Genomic DNA, 15,953 nt, shown 5'->3' on the forward strand with positions numbered 1-15,953 from the left:
TTGGGTCAATTACAACACTGCAAATGTACAGAGTTAAAGAGTTGAAATAATGGGAATGTAGTATTTTAAAAATCCTGTGATTGTGAAATTGATCAGAATGAACTCTGAATTTGGTAAGCCTTACTCATTGGGCTGGATGAATTTCTTCTATAGTTCATTGTGAGTATTAAGTGTTCTTTCTTTAATGAGCCATCAACTTGAACAGTCCTTTCACACTGTGGGTGTTACCCCAGGAACAAACATATTTGAAATACTCATGCATTGTCAATATTTAAAATTTTAAATATTGACAAAGATGATACAGTATGTGCATACAAACAAGATAATCATACTCTGTAAATCATAACTTTCCCAACAACACCTTACGTGGTATACTTTGAACAAGATTTTTTGCAGTTGTCTAACAGTAGTCATATTAATTATATAAATGATCAAGTACCAGTCATAAAGCATTATAAGTACCATGGTGATAGAAATGTAGCCATGTTAGTCTGGGGTAGTTGAAGCAAAATGGAGGACAATGTAGCACTTTAAAGACTAACAAGATGGTTTATTAGATGATGAGCTTTCGTGGGCCAGACCCACTTCCTCAGATCAAACAGTGGAAGAAAGTAGTCACAACCATATATACCAAAGGATACAATTAAAAAAATGAACAAATATGAAAAGGACAAATCACATTGCAGAACAGGAGGAGGATGCGGGGGGGGGGGGGAGGGGAAGGAAGGAAGGTAAGTGTCTGTGAATTGATGATAGTAGAGGTAGGGAGAGTGGGATGTTTGTGAGTTAATGGTATTTTCCCCAATTATCACCTCTAACTAAGTTTCCTTATCTGCAACACAGTGATAATGATACAGTGTTTGTGTTTTGAGATCTACTAATGAATGTGCTATGTAAGAGTTAAATAACTAATCATTTTTTTACCTTGCAATAGTAATAAGGGGGAGGGTGGGTATTCCCCTTCTCCCAGTTAACTCAGGACTTGTTTAATGTTGCTATAATGAAATTTGTTTTTGATGTAAATTGAAAGATTCATCATTGCATCCATGGGACTTGCAACCCTTTATTAGGGAGAAAAGAGATAGATGACAGCTCCAAGTAATTTACCTGCAGAAGAAAGCATCATCAGATAGGTTGTGTTCTCATTCCTTGCTCTCCTTCATTATAACACCCTTTCTGGCTCTCTCCATTTGGAGGAGTGAAGCGGTAATCATGATGACTAGATCAGTAGGAACACAGATGCATTTTTTTTCTTTTTTTCTTTCTTTTTTTTTTTTCAGAACAGAAACTGGGAAAAGGCTCTCTCTCCAGTTTGAGGAGTTTCTGATTAAAGAAAGAGTAAAATGGCCTCAATGTTGCTCAGTCGACAGCTGACTTGTTCCCTGCAACAGAACTGCAGGCTCTTTGCATGTGGTAAGTTCTTTCTTTAATGCTTCATGCCTATATAAAATATTATCAATGTGATTCACTGATGCCATGTTTTGTTTAATAATCTTGGATCCTTCATATTTGGAAACATTACCATTGCATTCAGCAGCTTTAACTAATTCTACAGTCATAGCCCAGAAATGTCAGAAATAGTTTTTCTTAAAAGACTGCAAATGTTGGAAAAAATATTCAGATAGGTAGTATTTTGTGCAACAATAGATTTTTTCATAAATAAACAAATCTCTTTTTCATCTGCTGAATTCTGCTTTTATGGGGCATCTTTCTGACATTGGATGGTGTGGAAATAAGAAATCAATTGTCAAAAGTGGCCTTTATTATTTATTCTTTTTTATGCACATTAGGTACAATTCTGCATTCCTTACCTCCGTGAATTCAGTGGGAGTTTTGCATTAGTAAAGAACACATTGAGAGCACATTACTTTTCTGACGGAGCACCAGTTAGCTATGTATTTCATGTAAGAATTATATAAAGTGTCAAACTATTATCTGATCCTAGGTATATAATGAAAAAAATATTGCTTGGATATTGCCCTGTACGTTAGTATACTGTATAGAAATATTAAGCCTACAGTTTCTTCAAAGCAAATAAACTTCTGGGCCCTCATGATTTTTTCTAAAGGTATGGATTGAGCCGAGTTTTGAAACAGCATAAAATATAAGACAGTCTATTTTCTCCAGTTTTATATCAAATGAAATTTGGACTAAATGGCTCATTCTTATTTGCTAATAAATGTTAAACCCACCTCGGAAAAAAATGCAGACAAACTAAGCATCACTTCCACTCAGAAATTAAACTTTGTACTAAAGGAATTGATTTCCTTTTAAATGCTGTACTTCAGAGAGCAGCTTACCTTTGCTTGGTCAACTTTTCAGAAGCGTCCTTCTGCATTGGGGATCCTCCTAGAGTGTGGAGAAGCCCCACCAGGGAGTTACAGGGAAGAGCAGATGATCCAGGGACCGGGTATGAGTGTCAAGGCTGTTCAAGGCTGTGTTGTGAACCTATCCCTTGAAATTGAAGAATATAGTAGGGTTGGGGGCAAACATCTGTAACCACAACTGCTTTTTGTGGTTCTCTGTCTCCGTGTAGTGATGGCTGGACCAGATAGAGATTGATGACCCTACTACATCTTTGGCTAACAGAGTGGTGTTTTTAGTTCAGACAGTAGGGGCAGTCTCATGCTCTTGGAACCATAGATACTAGTTCACTGCTGTTTACTGGACACCCAGGAGTGTTATGTTACCCCTTTCCTCTCTGGAGAACATTTGTGGAAATCTTCTTGAGTACACTACTGCTGACACCCTTCCCTTTAGATTTCCCCATGCTGTACAGAACAGAGAAAGTAGCACCGGCACCTCTAGATGCAGTACCAGTATCTCCAGTCAGAGCTCAAAAAAAGACTTTCTAAGAAAAATAGGTGGGAATTGGCTGACTGAAAGGGAGAAAAGGAAGATCAAGTTGGACCATCCTTGACCAGTCCTGAGTTCAACAACTTTTCTCCTGGAGTAACGGCACTTTTTTTTTGTTTTAAACAAAAAAAGCATCGGGGGCAAGCATCTGTAACCCCACCCACTTTTTTGTGGGAGCCCCACAAAACTCCCTTACCTGGGAGCTTTATTGATGATTGGTCCTACAGAGTTATTCTATTTGTGAACTTAACTGTGGGGAAAGTGAATAAAAATTCATAAAATATCACAATAACTTGTCACAATAAATGTTGATGGGTGAAAGTGCAAAAAGGGCACAGACAAGCAAAAAGACCTGCTCGTATAATGCAAGCTCTGTGTTAATATCATGTCTGGTAAACGAGAGAAATGTAGGACTTGAAATTAACAGATCAAATTTGGTGGTTTGGAAATTAGGCTTAATTAGTGGAAACATAATGAGGAGGTGGGCTATTCCATTGATCATTCCCTTGAGCGGTCCCCTAAAAAAAAGACTTTCTAAGAAAAATATGTGGGAATTGGCTTACTGAAAGAGAGAAAAGAAAGATCAAGTTGGACCATCCCGGAACAGTCCAGGGTGAAAAATGTTTGCAGACCAGGGGAGGTCATTTCTGGCCCTTCTGCTACCGCTATCACTCCCTCCCCACAGCTCTGGACTGGATGCTGGCCAGAGCCTGCTGCCATCCCTTCTGCCCTACTGGTACCACCATGCTTCCCAGCATTGCCGGGAAGCCCAGCTGAGGTGTGCTGGGCTCCCAGCACTGGTGGATAGCCCAATTGGATCTTGAATGTTGCCAGACCAGAGAGTCCCAAGTTAGAGAGGTTCAGCCTGTAGAAAGCTTCACCGTCATGGCAGTCGCTTTCACTGTCTCTCAGGATACACCACTAGGCCTTCTTGTCCTAATCCTGAGCTTGTCCTGGCCAGAACAAAACAGAACAGGAAGGACCCAAATGACATTACCATCTCCAATGGTATGTGCTCACTATCACATACTCCCCATCCAACTTTTATGTCTCCTCCGTCCCACTATCTTATTTCTTCTCCTTCCTATCTCTCTCCTTTTGTCTTTTGTTTAACGAAAATCTGGCTTAGCCGGCCAAGACTTCATAACACTGCTGTAGGTCTTTGATAAAAGGCAGCTAACAGCAATTCCATAAACAGCCCAATGCTGTGCCAAGCCTCAGAGTATCTGCTAAGACTGTGTGCTGTGCCTGTATTTCTCTAGCAGAGAGGCTGCAAGTGAGAATTAACACCAGACTTAGAAGTTTCATATTCTATATTTGTCCCATTTTATCTTTTAGGAAATAAGTCCGGATTTTAACAACAGCTCCAGACCATCTCAGCTAACTTCTCTTTTCTTCAAAAAGGACATCTATTACTACCTTTACTACTTTAGAAAAGAACGTCAAATTGGGCAGTTTTCCTTCTAAAATTTTTCTCTAATTTAAGGGCAAAAGAATAAGGGATATTGTTAAAGAAAACTTGACTTAATTTATATTTCAGATGCTTTACTTGTTTTACTGTCTTTTTTATCTTTAATAAAAGATTTAAAGGATTTTTAATGGTTTGTTTGCCATGATACCAAACCTTGAACCCCTGCCTCCATGATACATGGTGGGTGCTATGCCTTGTCCTATAGTAGTCCCATGTGCTCCAGCATGGCTGGAGAATGGCATTGGTGGTCTCATCCACGGGGGAACGTAACATGGCAGTCATTCTCTGGCAGATGTGGGTTGTCTGTGAGGGTCCCCATATGTCAGTAGCCTGACTGGTGAGGAATAACGTGAAAACAATTCTCTCTACACCACATCCTCCTCATCCAGGGAGTGATTTATAGTCAGGTCAGCCTGATGGAAAAACTGTTGTGCATGTCAAACCACAGTGAATGGTATGGTGCTGGTTATGCTGTGATACTGTATTTGACTGAGGCAGTGATGACATTGTGGGGGCTGTATATTGTGTTGGTGCCAGAGTACTGAGCAGGGTGGCGTTAGCGCAATAGATATCAAAACAGTGTGGCAGCATCAAAGGTTGTTGCCACTGCCATAGTATGTGGTAGCAGCACTGTGGCCATCCTGTGGCAGCTGACAGCCCTGAACCTCAGCACTATTTGAAACTGCAGCCAACTCACGATCGGTGCCGAGGTGACTGTCAAGTTTTACGTGCTGAGCTGTGGAGTGGCCAGCATTCAGGAAAATGACTTAGGCTTTAATCTTTTTGCAGGGTGTCTGCTCCATTATGAAGAGAAAGCCGTTTGTTTTTTGACAGGCTTTCTATCTTTTTCTGATGTTGGGGTGGGGTCCTGGGTCAGATGCCGATCTGAGGGAGTCTTGGAAAAGCAGTAGATTTAAGAGCAGTTCTCTGCGTTTGCACTCTTGAGCCTTGTTGCAATGTACACATTATTTTGGGGTACATGAAACTCCTCCAAACAGTGGACATATTATGAGTGACCATCTGAAACAGGGATGGCCTGTCTACAGCAGGAACATGACTTAAATCCTGGAGAGTCCAACATGGCAATATGCTGAGATAAATGAAGGGTGTTTTTTTTGTTGGATTTTTTTGTTTTGTTTGTTTGCCTTCTTTTTACAAAAAAAAATCTAATTTAATCTATGAACTAAGAACAAACTAGCAATGAAGATGAGGAAATAAGTTTTAAGAAAAGAAGAGTTGCGGGGCTGCTAGACTCTGCTAGACTCTGTCTCTAGCCAGGGATGATAGAGAAAGAATTTAGGAGCTGTTACCAGAAACAGATTGGTCCTGGAAATTATCTGCTCTGGATATACCATCCCCTTCAGAATCCCTATCCTCTCTCCCATCCACCTTTCCCATCCCTCTTCAGGGTCCCCTCTCATGTGCAATTACTCTGTAACGAGGTGCAACTCAGAGTAATAGAGTGAGTACCTGCTCATTACAGGGGGGAGGGGTTCTATTCCTTGACAGGCAAGAAAAAACAGTGGCTAGCAACCCATTTTAGACCTTCAGTGCTTGAGCAGATACGTCAAGAAACCAAAATTGACGATTATCCTGGGGCAGGGAGATTAGTTTTCAGCTCTCAATCTCCTCCCAGCCCACAGATGTTTCATAAAATTTACTTTATGGGTGGACCATTACCAATACACTGTCCTTCCCTTCGGTCTTTTCACTGCACCACAAGTCTTTTTAAAGGTTCTTGTGAACATAACAGCTCACCTAAGAAAACACTGTCTCATCTTCCCTTACCTGGACAATTATCTCCTGAAGTCCCCCGCCTATGCCCTCTTAGCAACATCAAAGACCATCTGGTGCTTCCACAAACTGGGTCTGCAAATAAACATGGACAAATCTATATTAAAACCCACCCAGCAAAGCAACTTCATCGGAGCCGAGCTTGATTCCACCATAGGTCGCGTCCCTCTTCCTGAGGAAAGATTCCACACAAGCAGCACCCTCATTGCTACCATCCGGAGCAGCCCACAAGTCACAGCTTGGAACTGTGTACAACTGTTAACAGTGTCTACCAAATTCATGGCTTTGAAAGTTGGTCTCTTGCCTTGAAATTTGGTCATTTGTGTGCTTCTGCTATACAGTTTTCACCAGGGATGCCAGTGTTTGTCAAATTGGGAGTCCTGACCCAAAAGAGGGCTACAGAGAGTTGCATGGTTATTTTAGGGGGAGTCACTCTTACTTCTGGGTTGCCTTCAGTGCTGGGTGGCTAGAGAGTGGCAGCTGGTAGCTGAGCACTTATATGAGACAGTACCCCATCAGCAGCAGTGCAAAAATAAGGGTGGCAATATGATACCATGCCACTTTTGCTTCTGCACCTGTCTTCTGGGCCATCCATTACAGGAAGGATGTGGACACACTGGGGAAGGTCCCATTGAGGGCAACGAAAATGATTAGGGACTGGAGCACTTGACTTACAAGGAACGGCTGAGGGATTAAGGATGTCAAAATTAGGTTATTTTAGTAATCGAAAAGTCTATAGAATTTTTATCGACTGCTCAATTACTCAATAGGGGAAGGCAGCCTAGCTCAGTCCTGGCTCATGCAGGGACCAAACCCCTCTGCGGTTCTGCAATTTAATAGGCAGTAGGAGCCAGGCAGCCTACCCCCCACTTCCTACTGCATTTTAAATTGCAGCGATGCAGTGGGATTTAGTCCCCGACCCAGCGTGAGCAGGGACTGAGCTGAGCTGCCTGCCCACCAGACTCCTACTACATTTAGGCAGCCTGATTTAGTTCTGGCTCATGCTGGGACCAAACCTCGTTTCAGCTTAAAAGAGTAATTTAAAAGTCAGTAGGATCCGGGCATCCTACCCCCTGGCTCCTAAATGTAGTAAGAGTCAGCTGGGCAAGCAGCCCATATTGGTCCCTGCTCGCAATGGGTTGGGGGCCAAACCCTGCTGCAGCTCTGCAATTTAAAACACAGTAGAAGCCGGTGGGTAGGCTGCCCAGCTCGTACTGTTTTTTAAATTGTAGAGCTGCAGCAGGGTTTGGCCCCAGCACAAGCAGGGACTTAGCCCGGCTGCCTGCCCAGCTAGCAGCAGCCCCTGTTTGTGGGGGGTCTCAATGGGGAGCTGGAATCCCCCACAGACAGGGGCTGCTCCGTGAAGCAAACTCCCCTGCTGCCACTGATAGAGGCAGCAGCAGGGAGGCAAAGACAATGCGGGGGGGGGGGGGGAACTAACTTTTAAGGCTTCCCCCAGCACTGATTCTTCCTTTCCTTTCTCTTCCTCCCCCTCTGTCTTCCCCCCACACCCTGCTTGCTGCCTCTGATATAGAGGCAGCAAGCAAAAGTGGGGGTAATGCAAGTAGTCAACTCGACTACCAAATAAGCCTAGGCCTAGGTTCATCGGGTACTTGACTAATCAACTACTCTCTTACATCCCTATGAGGAGTTTGGGCTTATTTAGTCAATAGAAGAGAAGAGTGAGGGGGGATCTGATACCAGTCTTTAACTACCTGAGGGGAGGTTCCAAAGTAGTGACGAATGGCAGAACAAGGAGCAAGGGTCTCAAGTTGCTGTGGGGAGGTCCAGGTTGGATATTAGGAAAAACTATTTCAGTAGAAGGGTGGTAAAGCACTGGAATGGGTTACCTAGGGAGGGGGGTTGAACTCGATGACCTCCTGAAGTCCCTTCCAGCTCTAGGATTCTATGAATGCATTGTAAGTTTAAAAACCTTAAGATCCTACAAAATTTGCCTTGCTATTTTTCATCACATGTGAATGCCTCAGATTTTACTCAATAAACAGCACCGAGAATCCGTCTTGTGAACTACTTTACTCTTGAAAATACTACAGTTTTGGTGGGGACAACAGGAAAAGCTGTTTTCTACATCCTACATGCAAACCCTATATTTTGCCCACGTTCCTTTAAAAAAACTGGAGCAATCTATTCTGATGAAGCATGGTAGTTTTCTGCCTTTCTGCTTCATTAGAGATGTCAGGTCTGTAATCTATCCTCCATTACACGCATGGCTACAGAGCAGCAGTATAGCCATAGGTGAGAATAAAGATAACCACAATATGACCCAGCTCTCTAATCATGCAGTACTGCTGTCTTAGTCATGCAATATTCATTTGTTTAACAGTCATTTTTCTTTTGAGGTATACATCTTCTTTTACACCCTTAGAATTATTACTAAACATATGCTAACTCAGGAATGGGCAATAATTTTTGACAAGGGGCCACTCCAAGATTTTGGAAAGTGATTGATGGCTGCACTCTTCCATGATATTAATGGAGATGCGGGGTCTGGGATGGAGGTTGGGTGCAGAAAGGAGCTTGGGGTTAAGGGACTGGGGTGCAGGAGGGAGTCTGGGAGAGAGTTGGGATGAAGTGGGCGGTTGTGATCTAGGGCAGGGAACTGGAGTGCAGGGGTTTGGGATGTGACCTAGGGAAGGAGGGGATTGTGATCTGGGGCAAGAGAGTGGGGTGCCAGATCTGGGAGGAGGTATGGGAGTAAGAGGGGGACAGGTGGTTTGGGTATGTTGAATGGGGGGGACAGAGGTGGGGCAGGAAAGAGCTGGGGTACCAGAAGTAGACTGTGGCCAAGAGACTTACTTGCCAGCTGCCAAACTAACCTACCTGCCAGCTTGTAGAGCTTAAAATGTTTCCCAGCTAGCAGGCGCTTGCCTGGCCGTGTGCTTCATGAATATCTGAGCCCAGGAGAGGGGACATGATTATTCTTAGCTACTTGTTAGATCAACAAACAGCTCCCATTGGCTGGTTTCTGCTAGAAAGAGGCCAATGGGAATGAGCTGGGAGCGGGATGGCTCCTAAAACTTCCCCCCTCCCATCCAGTTTCAAAACAAACTGAGCCCTGCAACTGCGTTTCTGCACAGCACACGGGGCTGCGGGGCAAGCTGAGGAGCCTGCCTGGGGCTCCCCGCTGCCTCTGTGGGCTGGATCCGATGGCTTGGTGGGCCGGATTTTGCCCGCAGGCCGGATTTTGCCCAGGCCTGCGCTAACACCTTTCATCTGAGGGCTCCATCGGAATTTTCAAGTGGTCACTGCACTTCTGAACGTAGTGAATCACTTACAGATGGGAGTTCAGGGATAGACTTGTTCAGTGTAACACATCATCTCTGCTGCTGACTTGGAAATAGAACATAGGATTCTTGATTCCCATTCTCCCTTCTCTAACCAGTAGACTGTGCCGCCTCTTCTCTAATGCAGAGCTGGGGAGCCCCAATTCTGATCTCCCTTGAACTAGGGTGATGCTACTGTCTTCCTTGAAGTTACATTGGCATAAGATCAGAATCGGGCATGAAATTTTTCTTCACAGAATACAACATAGTTGCCCTCAGTTACTGGATAATCTTATTATGGTAAAGAATCAGAGATTTATTTTAGGGGAAGTTTGTAATTTCATTTTTTCCATTGTTTTATTTCTTGCAGGGCACAGATTGATCAGTCAAACTGCAGCTAAAATTGATGTGGACTTCGATTATGATGGACCATTAATGAAGACAGAAGTTCCTGGGCCTAGGTCTAGAGTAAGTTTACAAAGTGAGGTAGTTGTAATCCTCCCCTCCCCTACCTCCCAGTAGCCGTATTTTGATTGACTAGCACACAGTGCCATGCCTGATATATAAAAACCAGGAGCTAAAGATGATTGTAATCATAAATAAACATCATTATATGTTACACTGAATCCAATTTCTTTTAGTCCCCCAGATCAGTGTTCCTCCCACAAAGATTTTCCATTCATGAGTGGAGTGTGTTTTGTCATGTTCACCAGTATTGAGTTAATTTGCGCTAGTTCAGATGTGTCCCACTGTGGCACCCAGTTATTAATAAATATCTTATAAACCTCTCCCTTGTCCCACTGCTGCCAAGTCTCCCACCCTCCTCTCACCCCATCTGCTCCCCTGGTGCCTGCTACCCCACATCCTCCTCTGCTGTCCTGGCTCCTGCCCTTATCACTCCCCTCAGCCCTTTGGGGACCTGGCCTCCTCCTCCTCCTCCTTGACCCCTGCACTCACCCTTCTCTTCCAAGTGTCCACTCCTCCTGTAGCCCCACTCTGATCGTCTGTAGCTACCTCTCGCCATCCCCTCTCCTAACACCTCCCTCTACCCGCCTGGCCTGTCTCTGTCCTTTGGTGCCTGTCCCTCCCCTCACATGTCTACCCTTCTGCTTAACTTCCACAATACCCCTGTGTGACGGCATGTTGGGGTTTTCCCGTCTCCTGCATCCCCGTAATGGCACGGACAGACTCCACCAGCCAGTAGAATAGAGGGAGTTTATTGCTTCTCCAGGATACAGCACAGCATAGATGTAATCTGGTTTCAGGGCAGGCCTAGGATGCCTCCGCCCCTCTTGAGATGGGGGAGCCTGGGCCCCTAAATCCGAGCCTGTTGCCTAGGCTGCTTCTTCCATGATATTAGCCAGAAACCTAACTAACTCACTTCCAGCCCTGCCCCCACCCAGGGCTCCGCTCCCCTTCTTCCCATAGTTCCGCTCCCTGGGAGATAACTGGTCAGACAAGTTCGAAGCCCCCTTGCATAATGACTCATCCCCTGCCCTGCTGGGCCGTGCTGCAGACAGCAGCCAGTGGAGGTCACTCACAACCCAAGCCTAGCAACCAGCAAGGTACCCACAGTACGTCACACCCTGGCACCTGCACCTTCCTTTACCCCTGCCCCTTCCTGGTGCCTCCCCCTTCCCTCACTGCCCTTGCCTTTCTTTCCCTCTTTCTCCCTGGTGCCTACCCCCTAACCACCCTCTGCCCCAATTCTCCTCATGCTCCTCTGTGCCCTCACATATGACTTGCTCCAACCCCCGCCTTCCTCATGCCCACCTCTTCTTTCAACCCCTCTTCTCCAGGCACCCCCTCCTCCCCACTCCTCTTCCTCCCTCTTGCCCCCATTGTCCCTCCCTTTTCCTCTACCAGCATCACACTGTTCCCTCCTTTCTTGCACTCCCGCAGCTCCAGCCCCACCTGCTCCTTGGGTGGGACTGCGTGCTGGGACTGAAGCAGAGGCTGCCCATGGTGCTATTTTTAGTACGGTGGTCCCAGTCCCCGGAGGGGACTAAAGATAGCACTACAGGCAGCCCTGGCTCCAGCTGGAGTAAAGTGGCAGCAACACGAGGCCCATTCTGATGAAGCTGCCCCAGCTGGAACAGCCTCACGTCACACATTCCAGCTGAAGTAAAGCAGCAGCTGCACAAGGCCCATTCCAGCTGGGGCAGCCTTACCAGAAGAGTTCCCCGGCACCAGGTGGATTAAAAGGGTAGTTGCCCACCGCCGCCACCATCACTCACCTTCCATTCCAGCAGGAAGGCAAGTGGTGAGTGCTACTGCATGGCTCTTAAAATTACGTGGGCAGACCTAAAACTTTTAGCGTGTGGTCATGCAAGTGTGCAGATTAAAGAGAACACTACCCCTGATTGAGAGGCTAGAATGGAAGAAACAAAACTGATGAGCACCAATGAATGGAATTCCTAGCAGCAGAAAAATAACTCTATATACACTTAGATCAGATTATGAAAATTGTTAAGGCAAATGTTAGGCAAACATCAGGCTGTGTATATGTCTAAATATTTTAAAATAAAACTTTCCTCCCAGATCTTCATGAAAGATCTCACCTGTAAAATTCTACTTTAATAGTGTGGCTTCAGTAGACTAAGTGGTACAGTTGCACCAGGGCCCATAAACCGAGGGAACAGGGGTATAGAGGCGAACTCTGCTCAGGAAATGGCAGAATATTTGAGTAAAGAGTCACAATGTCTGATCAGAGAGGAAATTTTGCCCTTTATGTCTAATGTCCTGTTTTCCTAATTTCTGTTGATAGTATTAAGAATTAGAGTTTGATGAAAGGGAAAAAGTATATTTGCTTGTCTCCTAGTCCTTCAGATGGAATACAGAACTGGCTGTGCAAGTTACAGACTGATACTGTAGTTTTGAAAGTGATGTGAAGGTTTCAGTTAGCTAGATAGTATTTCTCTCTGACAGAGTCAGATATTTAATAGGAATCATTAAAGCGGTTCAGTTGAGGAATACAACCTAAATTCATCCAAGACACTTAATTTTTTTATTATTTTCTTTCAGGAGTTAATGAAACAGCTAAATGGAATTCAGGTAATTCATCAAGTTTATTTTTTTATGCCTTTCTCTCAGCATTTCTGTTTTTAAGTCAGATTTTATAGCTTTAGGTTCACAGTACAAAACTATGCAGGAAAGATTTAAATCTAGGAGTAGTTCTGACAGACTGACAATACCCTGAACAAACCTTATGGAATTAAGATACACTTTAATGAATAAAGTTAAACCTTATTGAATTGTGATAGGAATGTAGCCATGTTAGTCTGGTGTAGCTGAAACAAAAAACAGGACTATATAGCACTTTAAAGACTAACAAGATGAGCTTTTGTGGGCCAGACCCACTTCCTCAGATCAAATAGTGGAAGAAAATTGTCACAACCATATATACCAAAGAATACAATTTAAAAAAAAATGAACACGTATGAAAAGGACATATGATTTGTCCTTTTCATATGCGTTCATTTTTTTTTAATTGTATCCTTTGGTATATATGGTTGTGACCATTTTCTTCCACTATTTGATCTGAGGAAGTGGGTCTGGCCCACAAAAGCTCATCACCTAATAAACCATCTTGTTAGTCTTTAAAGTGCTACATAGTCCTGCTTATTGAATTGGTGTTGGTTCCTTGGGGTACTCTGTATTACAAATGCAATTGTGCATGTGCTACTGTATGTACCTTCTTAAGTAGAAAGGGGGTGCTAATATACTTCCTCCATTATCAGATTCTGAAGCCATTTGCACACACCCCTATCCCCCACTTCCACAGACACACACAAGTCCAAACCGGCTTCTCCGGAGACTGACAAAAGAGTTTTGGATAAATAACCTGAATTTAAACTTGACTCGTGGCCTTTTCCTGATCCAGACAATGGACAGGACAGGATTGGAAGAATTTGGTGTACTGAGTTCTGTGTACTTGTTCTGAGCTGACATTGTCATGAATTTGTAACCACAAGGAGACCCCTAATGTGTGGGGTGTTGGGCTCAAGCAAGTGCAGTCTTTCATGTTTGAGTTAGGGTGATCTCAGTTAGCTTGTTAGCATGTGTGTAGGGGTCTTTTAATATGTTTTCTCTGATGCTTTTTACCTTCAGAATAAAGTAGGCTTGCTTACAAAGAGCTGTGTGGTGCTTAGAACTGTAGCAGTCGGTCTGTTATCAGTCTGAGGAGAAGTCAACCTGATTTTAGGTAAATTGTCGTTGCTGGAAAAACTTAAACAGTGAATAGTCCTTCAGCACCTTAGAGACTCATAAAAATGTTGATGGTATCATGAGCTTTCATGACCACAACCCACTTCTTCAGATGAATGGAGTTAAAGGGGTTCAGGTTGCAAATAAATAGCAGAGAAAAAGAAGAGATGGGAAGGGAAAAAGAAGAGGGGAAAATGGAGAAAAAATGTTGTCAATTAGAGTGTCCATGCTAAATGAGGTGAATAGAGTGGTCCATAAGTAATCTTAGTACACGGTGTTATGTCATTAGGATGTGGAAAGTAGTGGCCTGTCCTCTATTCAAGGTGTCAGACTTGTAAATGAAACTCAGTTCTGTAGTTTCTCTCTCCAGCGGACTTTTGAAATTGCTTTGAAATAATACAGACACTTAGATCCATTAGTGAGTGCCCAAGCAAATTGAAATGTTCCCCAGCAGGTTTCTGTGTGTTGCCATTTTGAATATCTGATTTGTGTCCATTAATCCTTTGTCGTAGAGACTCTCCAGTTTGTCCAATAAACAGGGCAGAGGGGAATTGCTGGCATTTGATGGAATATATCACATTAGAGGATGTGCAGTTACATGAGCCTCTGATGTGGTGGCTTATATGGTTACGTCCTGTGATGATGTTGCTTGTATAGATGTGTGGACAGACTTGGCACCGGAGTTGATTGCTAGGGTAGGTTTCTGGGTATGATGGAGGTGTGATGCATGGTGGCTGGAAAGAATTGGTTTGAGGTTAGGGGGTTATCTGTAGGTGAGGATTGGCCTGTCCCCCAAAGCCTGTGGGAGTGAGATGTCATTGTTCTGGATAGGTTGTAGATGGTTACTAATGCGCTGAAGGGGTTTAAGTTAGGGGCTGTAGGTGATGACCGGTGGTGTTCTGTTGTTGTCTTTGTTGGGCCTATCTTGATAAGCTGATGCCTGGGTACTCGTCTGGCTCTGTCAATCTATTTTTTTCATCTCTCCGGGTTGGTATTTAAGTTTTAAGAATGCTTGATATAGATCCTATAGGTGTTTGTCTTGCTGGAAGTAACACAGGAAACTGGTGCACTAGGAGAATACAAGTACAGTGTCCTGAATTGTGACTGTAGTATTTTATGGCTAAATTATTGTACAATCTTGAATAGAAGAAAACTTTGTAACAGTTTTGAAATATTGCTGAAATGTTTTCTGAAGTCACTGCACCCCCCCCCTTTTTTTTTTACTGTTTTGGTTAGGGATTCCTACTAAATCTGACCAAAAGAGCAATTTTGTAATGTGCACACTTAACTTATGTGACAAAACTGCACCCTTGCAGTTGTTCAACTTTCCTCACAAACTGGTACAGCCGCTCCTCGAGTTACGATCACCTCCACTTACGACCGTCCGCACTTATGACCAAAGTGGTCGTAAATGCAGATCCAAGTTATGAACGGCGATCCGTGCTTATGAACAGCGTGGTCGCCATGTAACTCTATGGGATCCGAGTTATGAACACTTCGAGTTATGGACCCAAGTGTTGGTCTGTAACTTGTTCGTAACTCGGGGAGCGGCTGTACATGCGAAGTCCCTCCTCCACAAGCACACACATTATGTGTGCAGCTGATTAGAAAAGAAGACTGAGTCAGGAATACTGTGTTTTATTCTCTATTATGCTACTGATTTAGTATTTTACATTGGGCAAATCGTTAACTTCAGTCTGGCCTGCTGAGCAGTGCGGGTAGGGGGGAACGAATAGGGGCAGCTGCTCTAGGAGTCAGCGATTCAAAAGGATCAAGGGCTCCCAGCTGCTGCTGCCACTACTGCTTTAAATTGCTGTTAGAGCCCCAGGTGATGCACTCCTGGTGTTGCTGAAGGCTGGGAGGCATAGGTTTGGGCAGTGCTTTTTTTGTGACTGTACTGCCCGGTACTCAGTACTGGCACCTCCAGACACAGTACCAGCACCTTCAGTCAGAGCTCAACAACATTTCCCCTGGATTACCAGCGGCCCTTTTTTTTTTTTTTTTTTTTTTTTTTTTTTTTTAAATAATACAAAAAAAGCACTGGGTGGGGGACAGTCCGGCACTGAGGTCTGGCTGCCCCAGGCCCTACGCCTTCTGCGAGTAGGCAGCTGGGTTCCTCCTTCATGCCCCAAAGGCTGACAATTCTGTCAGCTCCCTTGACTTCATTTAATTAACTAACGGATATTTGTAAAACACCTTAGGTGAGGTGTGAAATAGTGTGCTGCTTTCTGTTCTCTCTTCTTCTCTACTGCATTTCTTATTAAAATCCCTCTTTGTAAGGGGCTACAATAAACTTAATTCCCATATAACTGAGATATGTACATTTGTATTTTATCAATAGA

General features: G+C 44.0%; 1 protein-coding gene across 3 annotated transcripts in view; it reads left to right on the forward strand.

Annotated features, from left to right (window-relative positions):
- Window positions 1–15,953, forward strand: part of ABAT (4-aminobutyrate aminotransferase) — a 146,750-nt gene that overhangs the window by 68,646 nt on the left and 62,151 nt on the right. For all 3 annotated transcript variants that reach the window (XM_075899273.2, XM_075899275.2, XM_075899274.2), the window contains exons 2-4: window positions 1,281–1,413; window positions 9,776–9,873; window positions 12,430–12,459. In XM_075899273.2, coding sequence (XP_075755388.1) covers window positions 1,344–1,413; window positions 9,776–9,873; window positions 12,430–12,459 — 198 coding nt within the window. In that variant the 5' untranslated portion in view covers window positions 1,281–1,343. The remainder of the gene's footprint in view (window positions 1–1,280; window positions 1,414–9,775; window positions 9,874–12,429; window positions 12,460–15,953) is intronic.

Source organism: Pelodiscus sinensis, chromosome 15 (genome assembly GCF_052426305.1).
Source record: "Pelodiscus sinensis isolate ZL-2025 chromosome 15, ASM5242630v1, whole genome shotgun sequence".
NCBI classification, from domain to species: Eukaryota; Metazoa; Chordata; order Testudines; family Trionychidae; genus Pelodiscus; species Pelodiscus sinensis.